Source organism: Tupaia chinensis, unplaced genomic scaffold (assembly GCF_000334495.1).
Source record: "Tupaia chinensis unplaced genomic scaffold, TupChi_1.0 Scaffold144426_1, whole genome shotgun sequence".
Lineage (NCBI taxonomy): Eukaryota > Metazoa > Chordata > Mammalia > Scandentia > Tupaiidae > Tupaia > Tupaia belangeri.
Window position 1 is genome coordinate 2682645 of NW_006204286.1, and position 23899 is coordinate 2706543.

At 36.1% G+C, this 23899-nt stretch overlaps 1 protein-coding gene across 1 annotated transcript in view; it reads left to right on the forward strand.

The window, feature by feature from the left end:
* Positions 1-23899, forward strand: part of KLHL4 (kelch like family member 4) — a 108210-nt gene that overhangs the window by 50762 nt on the left and 33549 nt on the right. Inside the window, exons 3-5 of the mRNA XM_006167016.3 lie at positions 18416-18583; positions 19281-19417; positions 23384-23580. Coding sequence (XP_006167078.1) covers positions 18416-18583; positions 19281-19417; positions 23384-23580 — 502 coding nt within the window. The remainder of the gene's footprint in view (positions 1-18415; positions 18584-19280; positions 19418-23383; positions 23581-23899) is intronic.

A 23899-nucleotide genomic window follows, 5' to 3' on the forward strand; every position in this document is an offset into this window, starting at 1 on the left:
ATAAAAATTTTCATATTATTTTATAATATGGTATGATATAAAATAAAATATATTGTAACCATCTTCTTTTCCATTGGTTCTTCCTGAGTACAAGCACAGACTTTTGACTCCAGGCCTGTCCTTCCAAAAATGTGTATCACTTCATTCTCATCTGTCTGCCTGGACAACTACCTGTTTGCTTTCATTTGTTCTCATGAAGTCCTTACTGCTTGAGAGTATCCTGATGAGTGCCCTACCTAGATATATAAGCGCCAAATTCATAAATACTACTATTAAAGGAATAAATTGCTTCCTAGAAAACGTCAAATCAGCCTGGAAATATATTTTGGTTTTCTAGATTCAAATTTAATTCAGGTTTGAAAAAATAATCAATTGTATTTTTTAGAGAAGTTTTTGCTGTAGGGTACGTGTGCTCGCCAGAAAGCCAGAGAGAGACAGAGAGACAGAAAGCGAGAAATCCCGTGCTGCAATCCTTTCTCCTCCATTCTCCTCTCGGGATCTTGGGCACGCATGCACACACACCTGGCGTGAGTTTAAGCCACCAGGTCCGGGACTAGAATCACAGTCGGGGAGTCCAGCAACATAGCCATTACCCTAACTGGTGGGCCCAAAATAATCTTTTTTTTTTTTTTTCAAAAACATGTGCTGTGTATGAATTACCTTTCTCTTTTAATTCTATTCAAACATTTCTCAAGAATAACACTTGCTCCTTTTCTACAGTCATAGGCACTAGAGATTTTAAACATCTGAGTAAACATATAGTCAAATTTACTTGATCCTGTAAATGGTTTAGAAATCTGAAAAACATAAGTAACAAACAAAACAGTAATGTGATTCTTAGAGCGTGCCAAACACAGACTTGGAGGATTATACCATGTGTGCTGCTTTGAATAGAGCATTCTCAGATCACTGAGAAGACATGGCTACTTCAGTTCAGCATTTCTATTTCTGTCACTTTCCCATCAGTGATTTTACTTTGGGTTTGGCAACAGGGCCACCTCCTGAAAAAAACAACCACTGTACATGGTCTGAGTGTTCAACAGACTAGACCTGGAAATTGCAATACAGGTATTCAACTCTATTAGATTAAGAAGAAACCCATTATTCTGCTTTTGTTTCTTTTCATACTTTCTCTGTTTCCTGAATACACTACAAATCAAAGATTTAGTACAAAAGCCTAAAAAACATAAATTAAATCCAAAAGACTTCATCATCAATATGAAAATATTTCAGAAACAAAACAATTTATTCCTTTCATGTATCTCCTCCAAAATCTATTAGTGAAGACAGTTTTTTTTTTTCTTTAAAAGAAAATCCATAGAAAAAGGTAAACATATCACTTAGTCCTCAAGGAATAACTTCTGGTGATCTATTGCTCAACATAACTATTGTTAGTAATAATGTATACTTTACAAGTCATGAATGAGAGAAAGCGAAAGAGGTATTTTGGGCAAGTTCTTGCTGTGCTGTTATCTTCCTGCCTAGTTAGCTAGGATTACAGGTGTGCATTGCCACACACGGCGATGCAAAATGTGAACTCATGCCTTTCCTGTGCCCCCAGCATCACTCAGTAGCACCCTACCACCTGCACCACCATGGCTGGGCTAACCAGGGAGAAAAGATTTTAAATGTTCTTATCAAAAAGAAATGAACAAATATTTGAGGTGGTGGATTTGCAAAATAGCCTGATTTGATCATTCTGCAATGTATTCATTTTTCAAAATACTACTTTGTACCCCACAAGTATATGCAAGTAGTATGTGTCAATTAAAAATAAAGTAAAACATATTAAAAAATAAAAATATCTATGTATAAGACTTTCTTAGAGAACAATAAATGGCATAATTTCGAGTCCTCTTTTCCTGAAACAAATTCTGAAAGTAAAGCTCTAAAATGCTAAAATTAGTAGGTCAGTCCAGGAAGCAAGTGCACATCTCAAATGACTTCTAAGCCAAGCAATCCTCAAATCCCCTGTCTTGTATAAGACTTTCTTAGAGAACAATAAATGGCATAATTTCGAGTCCTCTTTTCCTGAAACAAATTCTGAAAGTAAAGCTCTAAAATGCTAAAATTAGTAGGTCAGTCCAGGAAGCAAGTGCACATCTCAAATGACTTCTAAGCCAAGCAATCCTCAAATCCCCTGTCTTCCTACCTTAAAATATCTTGAGCTAAAAATGTGATTTTCAGGTCACTAACTTGTAATCCTTACATTTTATCTGTATAATAAGTGATTCAAGTTTTTAGAAGTGAATATAATTTATTGGAATTCTGCTGTCTTAATCACATTTCTCTCTTCTAAGATTTTCTTTAATATGATTTGATAAATATATAGTAAATATTTTATCTGTATTGGTCTAAGTTAGAACTGTTTAGAAGATAACACTGAGCTTTTAAAATCCTATGAATTAAATGCATAATGTAACATAAATATTTCAATGGTATTGTTGAATACTGGAAAGAACACATATCCTTAGGATCAGACCGAACTTGGTTTGAAATGCACCTCTCCCTTCACTAGCTATATAATATTGGGCTGAATCTGGGACCAGCAGTTAGCATAATGGCTATGTCGCTGGACTCCCACGCAGTTGACTGCGATTTGCGTCCCGGACCCAGTGGCTTAAAACTCATGCCAGGTGCGTGTGCGTGAGTGCCCAAGATCCTGAGAGGAGAATGGAGGAGAAGGGATTGTGGCGTGGCCATCCCCCCTGGGGAGGGTGATTTCTCTGTTTCTGTCTCTCTGTCTCTGTCTGTCTGGCGAGCGCACGTGCCTTATAGCAAAAAAAAAAAAAAAAAATTTTTCTAAAAAGTTTTCATATCTGAAAAGCAGACATAAAGTTTAACTCATAGGCTAAAAATTAAATGGATTAATTTATAAAAGAAAATCCAGTATATTGCCTGGCTTATAACTGGCACTCAATAGCCTATTATTATTATTGCTGTTATTATTATACTGGTAATGTAGGAGGATGTGTTTTTATTTTCTTATACATGTAGAAAAAAATACTTTTGTATTTGCATGGAAATTTGTATCATGGTTGAAGTAAATTATAAATTATGCAGTTCTTTATAAAATGAATTTAGAGACAGTGCTGTTCAAAGGATGTCTCCTGATACTTACAGACTCTGGAGAGAAATAGGTCATAACTTAGGTGCCCAGGAAGGCAAGCATGGGTTATATCATCCCTCACTTCAACCTTACAAAGGAATTTTTGTTTTATTAGTTTGACAAAAGCTATTTTTTAATAAATACAATTTCACGTGGTTAGTGTGAAATATTTACTTCACTTGAAGTATATATATTTGCAAGACATTTGAACATTACTTCTAATAAATATATTAGCATGGAACTTTACCTCATTTTATTACTAATTTAACTGTAGTTCCCTTAGGCATATAAAATGGATAGGAAACTTTTAGCCGTGTCTCAGAAGAGAGAACAAGAGAGATCACAAGTATAATGTGAAAATGCAAAATTTTAAGAATCAGTGTTTTTCTGTAGCATTTAATCACTAAAATTCACTTTCAGACTAACAGGTAGTGTGGAGGTTAGGGCAGCTGGATCCCACGTGGCTGACTTGCTGTTTGAGTCCCAGATCCAGTGACTTGAAAATCTTGCCAGGTGCATATGTGTGCCCAAGATCTCAAGAGAAGAATGAAGGAGAAAGAATTGCAGCATGGCCATCCTGTCCCCTCCCCCACCACCCCCCCACACACACACGAGATAATTTCTCACTTTCCTGCTCTTCCTCTCTCACGTTGTCTTTCTCTGGTGAGCACATGTGTCCTATAGGAAAAACTAAAAACAAACAAATAGACAAAAGACAATAGCAAAAGCAAATGCTATTTAGAATGATTTACTTTTTGTTTTTTGCTATAGTGCGTGTGTGCTCCCCTGAGTCAGAGAGAAAGAGAGACAGAAAGTAAAAAGTCACCCCACCCCACCCCAGAGGGAATGATTGCACCACAATCCTTTCTCTTTCATTCTCTCCTCAGGATTTTGGTCATGCATGCACACATGCCCAGCATAATTTTCAAGCTGCCAGGTCTGGAACTCAGCATGTAGCTGTCCATATGGGATGCAGCACCTTAACCTCCATGCCACGTGCTGGTTCTGAGATTTATTTTGTTTAGATAGGGACACATGTTTCCTGCATTCTTCTGAGAATTTTTTTATTTTTTTTGGTAGAAGTTTTTGCCTTAGGGCACATGTGCTCACCATAGAGAGAGAGACAGAGACAGCGATAGTGAGAGGAAAAGTGAGAAATCACCCCCGAGGGGGGATGGCCACATCACAATCCCTTTCCTTTTGGGGAAGATTCTCCTTCCCGAATCTTGGGCACATATGCACATGCCCCAACGTAAGTTTCAAGCTACCATGTCCAGGACTCTAACCGTGGTCGGCCATGTGACAGTCCAGCAAAGTAACCACTATGCCATCTACTGGCCCTGGAGAAATCTTATAAAAATATGTTCTTTTGTCTTTATTTCATGATTTGTGAGGCCTGTTATATTTCACACATACATGTTGATTATATTCTCTATCTTCATTTGAGGCATAAATAAGAATTTATATTTCTCATTGTCTTTTCAAATCTAGTTCTAGAACTTGGTCTAAATATTTACTGCAAGTACTTGATATGTTTTTACTTAACATAGGCAGATCTGTGACATATATATTTGTACACATATCAACACTAACTTTATATGATATTTTATAATACAACATTAAGGTTAGACTAAAAAAAGAATAGAAAAGGAGCATGTTAATGAATGTGTGTGTGTGTATATATATGTGTGTGTGTGTATTGTATTTTTTATATTGATATAAATGCATGTGTGTGTGTGATGATGATACCAAGGAAAAATGCAGGCACTCCTGGCGATTCACAAACGTATTGTAAATGAGTACAGCTCTTCACATTTGACACACTTTAATATGTTCTATTTTCGGTTCTAACAGCTTTTGTCATTATGTTAAATGAAACACTTGATAGGCATCATATAATCAGTTTATTATGGAAAATGTTTTAATTATAACCTATTAATCTTGTACTAGAACGTAGCAATGCCTACTGATTTATCTCTGTTACTAGCATCTGATTTTACCAGATTTCATAAATTAATATTCTGAAATCTATAATTGTTCATTTTATTAGTAGTAGATTAAATAGTTATTTAAAATGGAGATATGTTTATACATAACATGGTAATCTTGATTAGATACATGCAATTTCTATACACATAATTGAGATTTTCTTAGTGTACGGTCAATCATGATAAAATATGCTTTTATTTTTTAACAAATAAGTCTAATTAAAGTAGAAAGTTGAGCTCTGACTTTAATAAAAATTACCCATGACTTACTTTTTTCATTTGTCAGATTGTGTGTGTGTGTATGTCAGAGAGAGAGAGAACACACGCTTCCCTCAATGGGGCATGGTAACGCCAAAATCCTTTTATTTCGAGTTCACCATGGTTTGGGACATGTACACACATGCATCTGGCATGCTTTTCAAACTGCTGGGGCCAGGATTTGACCGATGGTCAGCCATGTGTGGGATCTTTTTCCTTATGCAAAGCACTTACCCATTGCAGTGGGACTGATCAAATAAATTTCTTGAATCTCATAAACAAGTGAAAAACAGTAACATTATAAACAGCCCCTACTGCTGCTTAAATCACCTTCACATATTACTCTTTGTAGTCCTTGCCGTATTTCAGTAAATCGCATACTTCTTATTTGTTGCTTTCACTTTTGTTTCACAGTCATCTGTATGTTAAGCCCAGCGGAGCTAATCTAATACTGGTGCTACACATGCTGTACACTTTTCTGCTGTCAGGGTATCCAGCTCATAATTACTTTTTTTTTTTTACTCAGAGAAGACCTTTAAAAGCAGTCTCAGTGTGACCAAATGCTAACTACTTTCACTCACATTTCTTCTTTGTCAAATTAACATGAAATGTAATCTCAGATTGCCCCTCAAACTAACTCATTCTGAGCAATCCCTTCCTATTTATTGTCTCATTTCCTAAACCTAGTTTTCCTTTTCCTCAGTTTTCACTTGCTTACACCAGGTTTGGCACACAGCCTATGGATTTTCTTGGGTTTAAATTCCATTCCTTGACTCCGATTGACTTTGCTACTTACAAGTTCTTTCCTACGTCCAAAGGCAACCTACTAGGAACAAATAACACAAGTTACAACACTTAGAAGCTTTTGTTCACCCTCTTCTCCATTCCTGCAATGCCTTCCTCATTCTTTTCTACCCATCCAGCCACACTTATTTTTAAAGACTGAACTTGCTTATATTCATTCTAAGGCTATCCTGTATTTTTCTGATGTTTCTGATGCCTTCACTGATCATGCCAGCCATATATGCTGATTATGATGATGATGATGGTGCTTGTGCTGCTGGTGTTATTGATATCTGATTTTTTTTTTTTTTTTGAGACAGAGATTTCTTGCTATAGGACATGTGCACTTGCCTGGAGAGACAGAGAGAGACAGAAAGCAAGAAATCACCACCCAGGGGGGTAGGCATACTGCAATCACCTCTCCTCCATCCTGCCCTTGGAATTTGGGGAACACATGCACATGCACCAGGCATGACTTTCAAGACTCTGATCTGGACTCAAACCACAGTTGACCAAATGAGAGTCCAGTGCCTTAATCACTACGCCATGTGCTATCCTTAATGCCTGATATTTAGTGAATGCTTCCTGTTGCATTAAAAAATCCTATATGAGGTTGGTACTATTTTACAGATAATAAGGTGTAAGGTAAGCGTTAGGGAGGTTAACTGAATTTCATAAAGCCATTTAATTAAATATTGGGACTGAAATTAAGTATCTGAGTTGAGTGCCTTAACTCTTAGCAACTATACCACACTGCATTTTCTCAAATTTTTTGATATTTACAATTAATTTCATCTTTAATAACAGTTATTTGCTATCTTCCAATTTGGTCATTTATTTTTATTAAATACATATAGTTGCTTTCAACAAGCTAATGGAAAAAATTATCTGGATTTATTATATTTAATTTTATATATAGCTTATACTAGTATTTTAGGGACACCATAACAAAGTACCACAGACTGGGCAATTTAAATAGCATACATTTATTTTCTCACAATTATGGAGGCCAGAAATCCAAGATCAAAACAATTTTAGAGTTATAGATAAAGGCGATTTAAACGTTGATGCCCTGATCATTTGTTATAATAAAAGTAGAGTTTTAAAGATATTATCCTAAATATTAATGACAGATATAGTTTTATATGTGCCCCTGTGCTTTATAACTGCTGGTACCAATAATGTAACATCTTGGGACCAACAGTTGGTGTAATGGCTATGTTGCTGGACTCCCATGTAGTCAACGGCAGTTCAAGTCCCAGATCCGGTGTCTTAAACTCATGTGGGGCACATGTGTGTGTGTGCCCAAGAGGAGATTCCAAGAGGAGAATGGAGGAGAAGGGATTGTGGCGTGGTCATCCCCCTAGGTGATGATTTCTCACTGTTTCTCTCTGTCTTTCTGGCGAGTGCACGTGCCTATAGCAAAAACTTGTCCAAAACAAAAACAAAAGCAACGTAACATCTTAAAATATAATCACATACAATATATTAAAATTCTAATTTCATACATAGGGATGTGTCATTTCTTCAGAGAAAATTTTCTCCATAATCTAGGTTTAGAATATTGCCTTGGGACCGGCAGGTGATGTAGTGGATAAGGGTGCTGGACTCCCACACGACCTGGCAGCTTGCTTTCTCACTTTCTCTTTCTCTCACTTGCTCTGTCTCTCTCCGGTCAAGTTAAAATAAATAAATAAATTTAAATAAAATAATTATTAAAAAAGAGAATATTACCTTATTTTGTGACTAGGAATCATAATATTACCCATATGATTGCAAGTCTTTTTTAATATTTACCACAGCTGTCATAGCAGAATCAAAGTTTAAGTTTATTTTTTTGAAATTAATTTAATTCATTTCCAAGGAACCAAATGTTGTAAAGTTCAAATCACACTAGAATCATTTAAAAATGTGTGCTCAAATTAATTAATACATCAGGCACTTACTGATTGCCTTTCATGTGCCAGGAAAAACAAATGACGCTTTAAGAGCTCTCCAAAAGAGTGTCAGTACAAAAATTTCATTTAAGCAACAAGGTTGTCCCTATTTTCAGAAAACTATTTTCATATAATCAAACTTCACTTCTATGATTTGAATGCATCCTCCAAGATTAATGTGTTGGAAACTTTATAGCAAGCATAACAGTATTAAGAGATATGGACTTGGGCCAGCAGTTAGCGTAATGGCTATGTTGCTGGACTCCCATGTAGTTAACCACGGTTCAAGTCCTGGACCCGGTGGCTTAAACTCATGCCGGGCGTGTGTGCATGCATGCCCAAGATCCCGAGAGGAGAATGGAGGAGAAGGGATTGTGGTGTGGCCATCCTCCCTGGGTGGGGGGTGGGGATGATTTCTCGCTTTCTGTCTCTCTCTCTCTCTCTGTCTTTCCAGCAAGCACATGCACCCTATAGCAAAAACCTCTCAAAAAAATAAAAAAAAAGAGAGATGGACTTTAAAAGGTGATAATGAGTGGATTAATTTTACTACAGGAATGAATTAGTTCTCATAAGAGTAGGTTGCTATAAGAGTGAGCTCGGCTCATCTTGTGCCTTCCTTTGCACATGCTGGCTTCACCACCACTTATTCATGCTATGATACAAGACTAAAGCCCCACCAAAAGCTACCATAATTCCATGAATCAAATAAACTTCATTTCTTTATAACTGACCTGGTCTCCAGTATGCCATAGCAATAGAAAGAGGAATAAGATAATCACCATGTACAAAAAATTAAAAAATGAATTCTTCTCTACAACTTACATACTCTCTGTAAGAAAATAATCTTCCTCTTAATGAGTTGTGGGAATTTAGGAAGCACAATTAGAAGACCAATTTTCAAATTAACCCTCATGGCTCCTTTGAAAAATGGAGCAAATGCCTCACAAAAGGGAAATATAGATATAGATATAGATATAGAAATGAGAGAGAGAAAAAAGAGAGTGCACAAAAATATATATAGAGAGACCTCAACAGCATCTATATCTATCTATATCTGTATTTATATCCACACACACAAGCATTATCTGAGAAGAAAAGTGTCAAAATATTAAGTTATATACTTTATATTATCACCTTCTGATTCTGTACCTTTACAGCATTTGGACTATTTGGACATATTTTTTCCTGTTTCAAAATGTGAAGGCTTCCAAAGGTTATTTTTAAAGAATATGTATATTTTATTTTTTATATTTATATTGCCAAATATCCTTCCCTATAAGATGACAAAATGTGGACTCCCAACAGCCTTGTAAGACAGTATCTTCCATTGTTTCTCAAAGTAAAATTGTTAGAAAACAGTTTTATAAAAAAAAAAAAACAGTCTCAAAGATTTGTTTACTGATGTTTGTTTTACTGCTATCCAGAAAAACACAGTAAATTACAATTTTCTCTTTAAAATAAAATCAGACAATAATAGTACCTCTTGTCATGTCAGAAGGATGGCAGATTAAAAACTCCAGGCACCTCATTCCCTCATACACATATCAAGCATACAACTATAAAGTGAGTAAAATAGCTCTGTCAGTGCTCTGGAAATGAGTCAAAGATAGGCAACAGTCAAGAAAATAGCCAATCATGGGAACCAGCAGTTAGCGTAATGGCTATGTTGCTGGACTCCCACGTAGTCGACCCGGTGGCTTAAAACTCACGCCGGGAGCGTGTGTGTGCGTGCCCAAGATCCCGAGAGGAGAATGGAGGAGAAGGGATTGCGGCATAATCATCCCCCCTGGGGGGTGATTTCTCGCTTTCTGTCTCTATGTCTCTCTCTGTCTTGCGAGCGCACGCGCCCTATAGTGAAAAACCTCTCCCCCCCCAAAAAAAAGAAAATAGCCAATCATGAAAAAGCCACAACCAAAATAGTAGAAAAAATGTTGTGACATATATACTCTCCATTATCAATACTACGTCCTCAGGGTGGTACAACATGGTCACGAGGCTTTAAAATATTAGCTGGATTGAGGACCAGCAGATGGTGTAATGATTACATCTCTGGACTCCCACATAGTCGACTATAGTTCAAGTCCCAGACCCAGCAGTGAAACACACTGGGCACATGTGTATGCATACCCAAAATCCTGAGAGGAGAATGGAGGAGAAGGTATTGTAGTGTGGCCATTCCCTGGGGGGTAATTTCTCGCTTTCTGTCTGTCTCTCTGTCTCTCTGGTGAGCACCTGTACCCTAAAATAAAAATCTCTCTCTAAAAAAAAAGTTATCTGGATTGAGTAATATAAAGAGAAATAGATTAAAATAACTGAAGTCAAGCATCAAAGAGAGAACGTAACTATAAATTTGGAGAAATAAAAGAATTATAATTGTAGTATGAATAATTATATGTAACAAATGCAGCTTTCAGAATGCCTACATTTTGGCTCATTAAGATCCACTTTGAACTTTGGTCTTTTAGAACAGTAAGATAATAAATTTGTTTTATTTTAAATTAGATATAAAACTACCATATGACCCTGCATTTCCACTCTTAGATAAGAAGGCACTTGATAAGGTCATGGAGGGACCAGCAGTTAGCGTAATGGCTATGTTGCTGGACTCAACCGCAGTTTGAGTCCCAGACCCAGTGACTTAAACTCATGCCGGGCATGTGTGCGTGTGTGCCCAGGATCCTGAGAGGAGAATGGAGGAGAAGGGATTGCGACCTGGCCATCCCCCCTGAGGGGTGATTTCTCGCTTTCTGTCTCTCTGTCTCTATCTGTCTGGCGAGCACACGCTCCCTATAGCAAAAACCTCTCCCCTCCCCCCCCAAAAAAAAGAATTGTGGAAAAGTAGGATTAAGATATGAGTTTATTTTGTGCAAAATAAATTTGAAATCCAGGTATGGTTTTTTCATAATATACATTTCCACAGACTTTTTAAAGGCTCCCTTGTATATCCAAAATAATCAAAAACAGAGATGAAATAGATATTTTTGAAAGTTTATTCATTTATTTCTTCCATGAGTGAAAGAACAGAGAGAGAGAGAGTGATGGACAACATGCCCAATAGGGTTCTGACAGCAATATTATTCACAATAGCCAACTGTAGAAAGAGCTTAAATGCCCACTGACATATTAACGGAATATATTATAGTGGATATTTCTCAGCTAAGAAAAGAAATGGAATTTTAACATAGAATACAAAATGGGTAGGCCTTGAAAACATTATACTAAGTAAAATTAGTCATTCACGAAATGGCAAATATTATATGAGTCTACTTCTGTGAGGTACCTAGAGTGGTTCAATTCATAAGAGACAGAAAGTAGAAGGGTGGTCGCCAAAGGCTGTAGGGAGGAGAGTGAGTTATTGTTAAATGAGTTCAGGGTTTTGGTATTGTAAAATGAAAAACGTTCTGGAGATGAATGCTGCTGTTGGTTGCAAAATTATGTACATGTGCTTATTGCCACTGAGGTGTACATTTAAAAATGGCTAAAATGATCAATTTTAAGTTATGTATATTTTTACCACAACTCTTAAAACTGATGCAATGCTAGATAATACAAATCCATTCTCAAGTAATAAACAATATGTGCCAGAAAACTAAGCTGACAATGCATTTTAAATGGTTGTTTTGGAGTTTGAAGATTCTTACTGACATTCCACGTTTGTTAAAGAAGTCTCTTATTCCATATGGGAACAAACTGGAGAACAAACTATTTACAGTATGATTCTAGGCCCTGACAGGGTGTGAAGCACAAGTTTTCCATAATAATATCATAGTACCCAAGAAATTATTGGCACTTATGTTACTTAATTAAATACATCGATAAATCCAGTCTAGCAAATATTGTATATTTCTTTAAGTCCCATTATTGGAATATAAGTTTGCTAAGGGTAGATACTGTGTTTCACTATATTGGTGATTTCTACAGAATGTAAATATCAAAAGACCAATATGAACAAATAACTGGACATTTTCAGGTGAAAGAATATCATACACTGAAGCAGGAGTGAGAGACAAATATGAGTTCAGTAGGTAGGGATGGAGTGAGAATTAAAAAACAACAAAATTGAATAGGCAAAGGTTAGGAGATAAGAAAGCACAAAGGATATTCAAAGAGTCAGCAGTCAGCAGTACACAGTGTGTAAGGGAAGATGTCCTGGAAAGTGTAAATTGAGGTCATGTTGCAATGTGAAGAAGAGAAATTTGCACTTACATTGGTTGACAATGGGGAGCTATTGAATTTCTTTGAAAAAACCTGAAAGGTATGAATGGAGCTGCGCTTTACTATTAGTAATCTGGCAATTTCTGATAGGATGGTTTAAAGAATAGAAAGTCGTATGTATGAATATTAACTTGAAAGCTATGAAAAGGAATGAGAGCCAGAACCAGGCTGAAAGCAACTCATGAAAAAAAGGAATTAAAGGTAGTATTTTTTATTATTGCTATGTAGCTTTATATAGTTTCATTTAACATTTAGGACAATTCTGCAAGGTGAATGATTTTGTTATCAGTTTTGCAGATGAAGAATCAAAATTTCAGCAAGATTAATTAACTTGCTAATGGTCTGAAACCTGACAGTAGCAGAGCTAGAACTTGAACTTAATTACTTTTTCTCCCCATTGATAGAGAATGTGAAGGAGAGAGAGAAAGAGAGAAGCACCTTCAACAGTGTTTCATCATGGTGCTATTCTTTTTCCCCAGCCCTCCACTTCTTCAGAATCTTGGGCACCTCCACACATGTTCGGTGTGTTTTCTGGCAGACCTGGGTATCTAAATGCTGGGTCAGCGTGTGGCTTCCAGCATTGTAATCCAGTGTGTTATAGACTGTGCCTCCTAGGCTGAGATCAAATGTTTTATTTTCAAATGCCTGCTCACCATCAATCTTTATGAACTACTATATAGGAGAAAGCTACATGACTTGAAAACGATTAATTATGGAGCACAAAGCAGAAGTACCACATAACTCCAAGTTTTAAGAGGAAAAGGATGAATGAGCTAGTGTTTAGATATATTAGTGTGTTTGAATACTTGAATGACTAGTATTAATATGAGTTGAAAGAAACAGATAAATCTCTCTATAGAATGTCAAGTTGCCCACTGGAAATGTGAGTCTATAGCTAAGCAGAGAGAACAGTTATAAAGATTTGAATTCATCTGTATTTCGATAATATTTGAAGGCATGATAGTGAACAAAATCCCAAGAGCAAAGGGAGAGCTAAAGATAGAAATGCAGAAAGGGAGGGGTAGAAGAAATATATAAAATATGTCATGGAAATGAGGGAGGAGACAAATGGGAGGACATTAAAACAAAGAGCATGGTAGATAAGGCGATTGGATCTCACATGACTGACTGTGTGGTTTGAGTCCTGGACTCTGCAGCTTGAAGAACATGCTAGGTGATGTGCGTGCTTGCCCAAAATCCTTACAGGAGAATGGAGGAGAAGGGATCATGGTATGGCCACCCATCTGGGAGGTGCTTATACACTTCTCTCTCTCTCTCTCTCTTCCTCTCTCTTTCTCTCTCTGCCTGTCTCTTTCTGGCAAGGACATGTGTCTTGTAGCTAAAACTAAAAACAAAGACAAAAACTAGCATCAAGATAATGAGATCTGATTCCAGGAATAGGGACATGGGCATATAGTGTGCACACACATTATGCATATTATACACAGAATTTTTTTCTTATATATTTTAATGTATATTTCACTGTATGTACTCAGAGATATAGATTTCAATTAGCAATTTTTTCATTAGACTTACTTTTAATGTGTAGAACTAGTCAATAAACATGTTTCCAGTAAACATTTGTACTATACTTCCAAGTACTTAAAGAAATTGTTTTAAAGTTTGATACAGTATGGGTATAGTCGCTGAAGAGAGACAGAGAAAGAAAGATAAGGTGAGAAATCACCCCCCAGTAGAGATGGTCCCATCACAGTCCCTTTTCTTTTAGTCTCCTTTCAAGATTTTGGGCACACACACACATGTGTCTGGCATAATTTTCAAGCTGGCCTAGCAAACTCTTTTGTGACTAAACCAAACAACTGAGAGAGATTTCTAACAGTAATCTTTGGGTTTTCAAGTTCTTACAAGAGAAATTTGATAAATTGCGCAGTTCCTTGGAAGGCAGTGTAGCTTAAATATTATACAACAGTATGGATATTTAAGGACATGTTATTTGGTTTCTTCTCTGTTTTCATTATTTTATATTTGAAGCACACTGAGAGGAGAAAAGTATTTGTATTGGGAGCAATCAAAAGTATTTGTACTGAGAGAAAAGAATTTGTTTTGTTTGGGCTTTTACGTGGCCTTCAATTCTTATCCACATGTTCAATTTCTAATGTCATCATAAATTTAGACCCGATCACAGAGAAAACCAGTTGTTATTTGGTGAGAGTCATGTGAAGTGTCACCTAAGCACAAAGGCTATAAATACCTGGTGTACTAAATTGACCCTGGAATTTTAATTACTAAAACGCAATTTATTAGGTTCGTATATGTACATATATTCCCTTGCTCTGTTGGCTGAGCCTAGAAGCAAGAGCACCCAGAAGCAAAAGCATCTTGATTTCTAATAGTTTTCCAATGTGAGAAACTAAAGCTCCCCAGAGAAATGACCGATTCTAAAAGAAAATGACGTAAGAGCATCTTCCATTGTCAGGAAGTATGAAAATGCTAAAAATAATCCCCAAATAATTGGATCTGTCAAAGGAACACAAGCTGAACTGCAAGAACTCCCAATGACCGAAGCTGGAACAATGTAACCAGCAAAATAGAGTAGAATTGGATTACAATCCAAAGTATGAAAGAACTATCTATAAGATGATGCTGGTATAAATAAATAATAGAAATTTTCTGTAATGTTATAACTACTCTACAAAATAAAGTCTATTAAAATAGTGGCTCCAAACCAGAGAAATTAATATATTTATGGAAATAACACTATCTATAGGGAGGACTGACTTAGTGTGAGATTTAACAATCTTACAGAGAATTTTCGTGTATGTTACTTCATTTTTTCCTATGGAGAGCCCTGTGGCATAATTTTTATTGTTGGTAGTATTAATATCATTTTCATTCCTATTTTGTGAGAAAAAAGTAATGCTTAGGAAGATAAAGTGACCTGCCTGGAATCATTCATCCAGTACGTAGCAAGGGCTAGAACTAAGTCTAGGTATTCTGACTCTATATCATAGGCTCTTTTTCATTCTACCATGCTGCCTGCCATGGTCAATCATACAATGAAGAAATGGTATCATATTCTCTAATGCAGTGCTTTCCATTGTAACATCTGATTTAGCATTATAATGTCTAAAATGGAGGCAGGAGAACTATAATTTATGAACTCTGGGAATTTATGAGGTTACATATCAGCAGACTAGCTTGTTGGTGGTGATGGTGGTGATTTGCTGGTTTATTTCATTACAATCTGCTTACATAATGACCAAGAATAGATCATTATCTTTTTCTATTTTTATATCTTTAGATTAAATTGGTGTTGTACTTTGGATGCTATATTTTGATCTAGTCATATCTTCTTATCATTTAAAAAATTTTCTGAAGTGACGGAAGTCCCTTAGAAACCAAATTCATTAATGCTTCATATTTATAGAATTTTTAGACTCTAAAAATCTGCATTTTAGAAATAATTGCTATAGGGTACATGTGCTCGCCAGAAAGAGGGAGAGAGAGAAAAAGAGAGAGAGTAAAGGTGAGAAAGTACCCCCAAGGGGAAGTGACCACACCTCAATTCCTTCTCCTCCATGAATTTTGGGCTTGCATGCACACGTGTCTGCCGTGTTTTTCAAGCTGCCGGGTCTGGGACTTGAATAGTTTAATCAGCTATGGGATCCAGCCACCTTAACCACCATGCCATCTGGCTGGCCCTAAAAATCTGCGTTTTACTGATAAAAAGTAATCTCAGATATCTGATAATTTACTCTGTCTATATATAAATTTACCTAACTGGTAAATGAAGACATCCTTTATTGTTCTTAATCAAATTAGGCTGAAAAAAAATCAGAGAAATTGTTTCCCAGCCAGAACTTCCCAAACATCTAGAATAGGCTATGTTCTAATATGTGATGTAGTGTATATGAGGATAGCTAAGATAATTAGCTACTGAATGTTTTATTGACTCTATTAATGTGAATTGAACCACTATTAGAACAGAGGAAACTTAGGGAAAGGTGAGCTAAACGCAACTGGTGGCGCCAAGAAATTTTCCCTTTTCAGAACAAGAGAAAAAGGTACAATCGAAGGAAAATAACAGGTAGTTTCTAGGCTGTTCAGATCATACTACCCTGATACAGTACTCTGACTGAATGTCCCAAAGATTCTTTAATTGTTAAGAATATTCAGAGAGGAATAATTTATTTGAATTAGAGTAAAGTTGGCTTGAAGAAATTGTCTTCAAAGAAACACAGACTGGGTTGGAGTGAGGGAAACTAAAACTAATCCTAATTGGTGCTTAGAAAATGATGCCTACCGAGCTAACAGGTGGCATGGTAGTTAAGGCACTGGACTCCCACATGGCTGAATTCAGTTCAAGTCCCAGACTTGGCAACATGCCTTCTCACTTCTCTTCTCTCTCTCTCTCATAAGCACATGATCCCTAAAGCAAATTTAAATAATATTAATAATAATAAGATAAATAAATCTTAAAAAGAAAATCAAAGTGATACCTAGAAGCAAGAAAGGTAACAAAGAAAATATTTAAGTATGTGTATTCATCAAGCCATCACATTTGTAAGATTCCACTAATTGTGTTACTATTTAAATTACACCATCGTGTGATGTTGAACATACATGTAGACTGTTTTTATTATTTTAAATTCAGTAGCCATCACGCTAGCCTAAATATTTAAAAACTAAAAGGTGGAAATATGTATAGTTTTTGTTTATTTGCTTTTGTTTGTTTGTTTGAGAGAGAGGAAAGTTTATTGAGAGAAAGAGCACCTGGGAATCTGAAGCCAGAGGTACTTCAGCCCATCTCACCAAAGATATGTGATGTATTTATATGAAAGTAGTGGAGGGATAGGGTCACAAGAATGGTAGGCACTTCGATTAACTTACTCATCACTCTGACCTTATCATCCCATCTATGGATGTGGGTAGCCAGTAAGAGAGAGCCCTGGCAAGGTGGGACATGGGATTATAGGTGATGGTCAGTCTTCTTGAGCTGTTGCAAACTGAGAAGGGGTTTTGTCCTTTAGAGTGATGGAGAGGAGTGTGGGTCCTCTAAAGGCAGGTGTGAATATTGTCCCCTCTGGAGCAGCAAGATGTGGTCAGCCTACTTGGGGGCCAATTGTTAGAGATGGCGTCTCAGGTAAAGTGATTTACTAATTTTTAGGAGTGGAGGTCTTGTACAAACTAAGAGAAGAATTACAGTCGGGGTAACCAGGGGAAGGATGAAAACGGCATTGTTCTTCCAGAAAGAGGCAGAGGTCTCCCTTTTCTGCTGTGAGAAGGTCTAGGCCTCTTTGGCTTTGGAAAATTACCACAGCCAAGGAGTCTATTTGGTCTGGAATCTGTAAGAGACTTAGGGATAGTTCATCTAAGTTTTGTCAGAGGAAACAGTTTTAAAGTAGTGAAGACACGTAGAGGTTTTTTTTGATGGAATTGTTATATTGTGAAGAATGTTATTAGGCTCTCAGGGTTGACATTTTTTTCAAGAAATATTCCTGGTGTATCATGAGTAATACATGGAGAAGACATAACCAAAGTTTTTAGATTATTTTGAATTAGATCTAAGGGTTTCATGCTTAATGACATAATTATGATACCTATGATAATTAAAGAAATAGAGTGCTATTTTGACATTTACATTTGTGCATATAAAAGTATCGGTAGCCCTATAAGTGAACCGGGCATGGTTATGGTTACATTACAGATATCATGATATCTCATTTGAAGGTTAAGCATTAATCGTAGTGAAATATTTAAGATTAGAGAAGATTTTTTTTTTAATTCCCTAGAGGTACATGAGCTAACCAGAGAGTGAGAGAGAGAAAGCACACCCACAATAGGGCATAGTGGTATTGCAATCCTTTCTCTTTCCTTCCTTCTTCCCATCAGAATTCTGGGCACAAACACACACCTGGCATGATTTTCAATGCACTGGATCTTGGATTCAAATTGCCATGTAGAATACAGCTTTCTATGCATACCACTTAACATTTGTACTACATGGCTGGTCAGAAAAAAAAAATTTTACTTTAATCCAGCATATTTCTTTTTAAGGTGATGTACCTAAATTCCCACTGGACAATTGCATACTCACCACAAGAAAACATAAAATCTTTACAAAACGATGTGCTAGACCATTCTCATTCTTACTCTCCTTTCAGATTAGATGCACAGCATCTTGAAGAAATTAATGTCACCATATCTGAGGAGCAATTCCATGCTGTAAACCATGCAGAGCACACGCTCTGTAAAATGGAGAACTATTTGAAAGAGAAACAACTATGTGATGTGCTACTCATTGCTGGACATCTCCGAATCCCAGCCCATCGGTAAGTATCCTTATTCAGTCAGAATGTTTGGGGGGAGGACAGATATGAATGAGAAAGAATCAGTAGTTTAATTATGAATTGGAACATTGGGGAAAACAGATTTTTATTTTCCTATATCAAAAAAATCTGTAGTATAGGTGATCCATTTCTCTGTGTGATTGTTTTAGAAGAGTCAAAGTTTGGAGAGCTTGTGGAAGAAAAAAATAGTATAAACAAACCCTCAAATAGAAGATAAAATTACTTATTTGATAAAAGATAAAATTACTTTTGGGAGCAGCAGTTAGTGTAATGGCTATGTCGCCGGACTCCCACGTAGTCGACCGAAGTTCGAGTCCCAGACCCAGTGGCTTTAACTCACGCTGGGCGAGTGTGCGTGCGTGCCCAAGATCCCGAGAGGAGAATGGAGGAGAGGGATTGCCTCGTGGCCATCCCCTCTGGGGAGTGATTTCTCACTTTCTGTCTCTCTGTCTCTCTCTGTCTTTCTGGCAAATGCACACGTCCTATAGCAAAAACCTCTCAAAAAAAAAAAAAGATAAAATTACTTTTTAACTTCATTTTACTTTACTGAATTGTGAAAGTTTTGTAGTTTTATGCAGAAAACATATTCAACAGTGTTATAAACTTATTGAATGTATTTCATGCTTTTCAATGGAAATGTGGACTGATTTAAGTTCTTATGCAACACTCCTATTTCCAGGTTGGTCCTCAGTGCAGTGTCTGATTATTTTGCTGCAATGTTTACTAATGATTTGATTGAAGCCAAACAAGAAGAGATTAGGATGGAGGGAGTAGATCCAAATGCACTTAATTCCTTGGTGCAGTTTGCTTATACAGGTAAGTACTCTTAACCCAACTTTATATAACATACATTATTATTATTATGTCCACTCTAGAGAAAAGACTGAAGGATAGGCCAGTTAAATAATTTTCCTAAGGTAGTTAGGAGGCTAAGTAAGTAAACAAACTCATGATATGAAAAAGGAAGAGGTAAATAATCAGCTGTAAAATATTTTGACCGTGAGTGCAGAGTTAATTTAATACAAACACACAAGAATATGTCTCTCTGCAATGGTGTGTTCACATCCTCGCTTGTAAAAGAGAAAAAAGAGAGGGATTTTCTACAGTGAAGATATAGTAAGCCTCTTTTTTGGGGAATAATGTCACATTCACTCAAACTATAAAACAAAGGTAACAGAATGTGTTTAAAGATCAGAGAGAATTTTGGTCTTTTTCCCACAATTATTATTTCATCTTTCATGTTTGCTAGTATTTGGGCATATTTATTTGATGATACATTTTTAGGCTCTTCTGAAGATTAAAAGCTGATTTCCTGGCTTTCTCCAACAGTGGTATGTTCAAACACTTTTGTTTGCATTGTCCCAAAATAATTTTTTAAAACTGTGTGCTCCATTTATTTTTTTCCTTAATGAATAAAATTTCATATCTAGTTGTAACTCCCAATGTTTGTGTATGGTAAATAATATCTCTGAAAAAACAATATTGCATTTGCATTTAAAATGTATCCAGTGGAATCTCAGCACTGTATCAATCTGATACCAACAATTTATCAATTAAAAAATACATGCATATAGCTGTTACTCCAAAGTTAAACATATAGTTCTATTTTATAATCTAGCAGATCCATTCCTAGGAATATATTCAAGAGAATTAAAACATGTCCATAGAGGGACCAGCAGTTAGTGTAATGGCAGTGTGGCTGGACTCCCATGTAGCCAACCGTGGTTCGAATCCCGGACCTGGCGGCTTGAACTCACACTGGGCACATGTGCATGCGTGCCCAATATCCCGAGAGGAGAATGGAGGAGAAGGGATTGTGGCATGGCCATCCCCCCTGGAGGGTGATTTCTCACTTTCTGTCTCTCTGTCTCTCTGTCTTTCTGGCGAGAACGCGCATCTTATACCAAAAACCTCTCCAAAAAAAAAAAAAAGAAGTCCATACAAAACTGTGTACATAAATATTAGCAGTACTCATAATAACTAAAAAGTAGAATCAACTCAAATGTTTGTAAACTGAGGAATGGATAAATTAAATGTGGTACGTGCATATAATGGGATATTTATAGGCAATACAAAAGAGAATGAATTACTGATAAAGTTTGCAACATGGATGACCTTTGAAGACATGATGCCAGGTGAAAGAAGCCTGTCACTAAACACCACTTAGAGCGTGATTACATTTATATTAAAGGTCCAAAATAGGAAAATTCATAGAGACAGACAGTAGATTAGTGGTTGCAAGAGTAAGGGAGGAATTGGGAGTGACCGATAACAGGTATGTTTTTTTTGTTTGTTTTTTTTGTTTTGTTTTGTTTGGAGAGGTTTTTGCTATAGGGCATGTGTGCCAGAAAGACAGAGAGACAGAAAACGAGAAATCACCCCCCAGGGGGGATGGTCACGCCGCAATCCCTTCTCCTCCATTCTCCTCTCGGGATCCTGGACACGCATGCACACACACCCAGCGTGAGTTTAAGCCACCGGGTGTGGGACTCAAACCATGGTCGACTACATGGGAGTTCAGCGTCATAGCCATTACACTAACTGCTGGTCCCAGGTATGGGGTTTTTTTAGAGGATGATGAAAATGTTCTAGAATTAGATAATAATAATGATCACACATTTTTGATAAATTAAAAATACCCTGAATACTATATTTCAAAGGTATTAATATATATATGTACTTTTATTTCAGAGTTTTTTCTACAGTTTAGCCCCATAATACAAAATAGTAAATTTCTGATGAGTGGGGAATGTGGCTTTGTATTATGTGAGACAAAGGCACTTGTGAAAGGAATGTTGAGAAAGAACCTGTGTGGTGGCACCTATTTTGGAGGCAGACAATTTTTAAGGAAGAATATATATGGAAGTTGAAGTACTTAAAACTGTTTACATAAAGTGGATCTGTATCTTGTAAAAGTTGTATGTACCTTTAGTGGTAAATAAATTATTCGAAGATCACTGTTCTAATGAAATTACTTCTAAATTCCCCTTTTTCTCACCCTCTTCCTTCACCTCCCATTCTCTCACAAGCTTTTAAACAAAATACTCCCTAAATTCCCTTTATGCTGTAAGAATTCTTCAGACTTCTTTACATCAGAGGGCAGAATAGACTTTTCTTAAATCTTCACAGACTTCTGTTTACTTTTGGTGACTTTTAAGGACTTTGTTTCTCCTGCCTAATACATTTTAATCATTAGAAAAGGATCTTTTTTGTTTCCAGTGAACTTCTTTTTCTAATTAAGCATAGAACAAAATAATCTTGCCATCTGGCTTTTTTATCCTTTTATTCCTTAATGGTATCAAAATATCACCTAAATATTAGCAGATTTTTTTAAGCATTTATGTAACTGAATACACTGTAATATTCAGATGTTTTCCTAGTGTATCTTAAACCTTTATAATTGAAATATTTCTCTTAATGAATATTACTCTTAATAACCAGACCAAATTTCAATGTCAATAGTAGGTGAGTCTTTATATATGGATATAAGAATAATTCATACTTCTCTTGGTCTCATCTCATGAGATATGGGCAAGCTTTCCTTTCCAAATTATGAAAAGAAAGTCTTCTGATCAGACTTCTTTATAACATAGTTTTCAGGTTGAAGTAAGTGTAGATCACTTTGCAGTATATATTACTATTTTTCATATGGTTACGCAATGCTATAGAATCCATATTAAGGTAGTTTAGAAGGAAAATTTGAGATTATGATTTATATGTCATTTGAAACACTATAGCGTGTATAACTTTTCTAAACAATAAAAAGCAGGAAAATGTCTTACAAAAATAACATAATGTTTTAGGACCAGCAGTTAGCGTAATGGCTATGTCGCTGGACTCCCATGTAGTCGACTGCGGTTTGAGTCCTGGAGCAAGTGGCTTAACCTCACTCCAGGCATGTGTGCGTGCGTGCCCAAGATCCCGAGAGGAGAATGGAGGAGAGGGGATTGCGGCGTGGCCATCCCCCCTGGGGGCTGATTTCTCTTTTTCTGTCTCTCTGTCTCTCTGTCTTTATGGCGAGCACATGAGCCCTATAGCAAAAACCTCTCAAAACAAAAAAAAAAAAAAGAAAAATCGTATTGTATGCCATAAAGATGTTCAACAATTAAATGTAAATAAGAAACTAGAAAATGAGATAAAAATGATTATAGATGTTTCTAAACTGTTATTTACATCAAAGCAAATAATCATATAAGCAATCAATGCTGATCTAAAACCGGATATGAAAGTTTGATGTTTTTCTTACCCCAAAAAATAGACATATAAGCTCCATGCTCTTATTTACCAAGATGTTCAGCCTCCCACAATAACAGTTACCAGCATGGCCAATTGTATGAACATCATAAAATACAATGTATCATTTCTTGCATCATAATGTAGACAGTTCTCCAGCTTTATTTTACAAATAATATTTAACAAAAATAGTGTGTATTTAAAGTGTACAACATAATGTTCTCAGGTATGTATACATTATGAAATGATTTATATGAGATTTAAGAGCAGGCCTAAAAGGAGAGAGAAATAAGTTGCTGTTCTTTAAAACGACATACTCACTGTTAATTTGCTACAGTCGTTTTTGACAGTCTGACTCCCTTCAACTCTCTTACTAGCACTTACACATGGACTTCCTTGTATATGTATAAGCCTCAGAGTATATCCCCTCAGAGTATATTCCCAGAGTAGCTGGTCTAGAACGGTAAATGGAAAAATTCAACTAGTTATTTCTTTTATTTGTGTCTTACTTTACGGGCCTATAATTATTTACTTTTTTAAAACATCTAGGTGTCCTGCAATTGAAAGAAGAGACCATTGAAAATTTGCTGGCTGCAGCTTGTCTCCTGCAGTTGACTCAGGTCATTGAAGTCTGCTCCAATTTCCTCATAAAGCAGCTCCATCCTACAAACTGCTTAGGAATTCGATCATTTGGAGATGCACAAGGCTGTATGGAGCTTCTGAATGTGGCACATAAGTACACCATGGTAAAATCATTGCTTCAAGTAACTTCAGTAATAATAAGTTAATGTTGGGATAAAATTAATAGGCAATACAAACGTATATAATTTGTAGATGACTTACACATAATTTATATTAGATAAAAATATTTGTCCAGTTGAGCTGTACTCAAGCAGAATTTTCATTTTTGGAACCTAAATTGCTTAATTAAATCTCAAAATATGAGGAAATGAAAATACTGAAAAATTTTAAGTTGTACAAATAGAGAAAAAATTAAATTGTACAAGTAAAAAATTTTTAATTGTACATATTATATATATGTTAGATAGAATCTACAGTACTTAC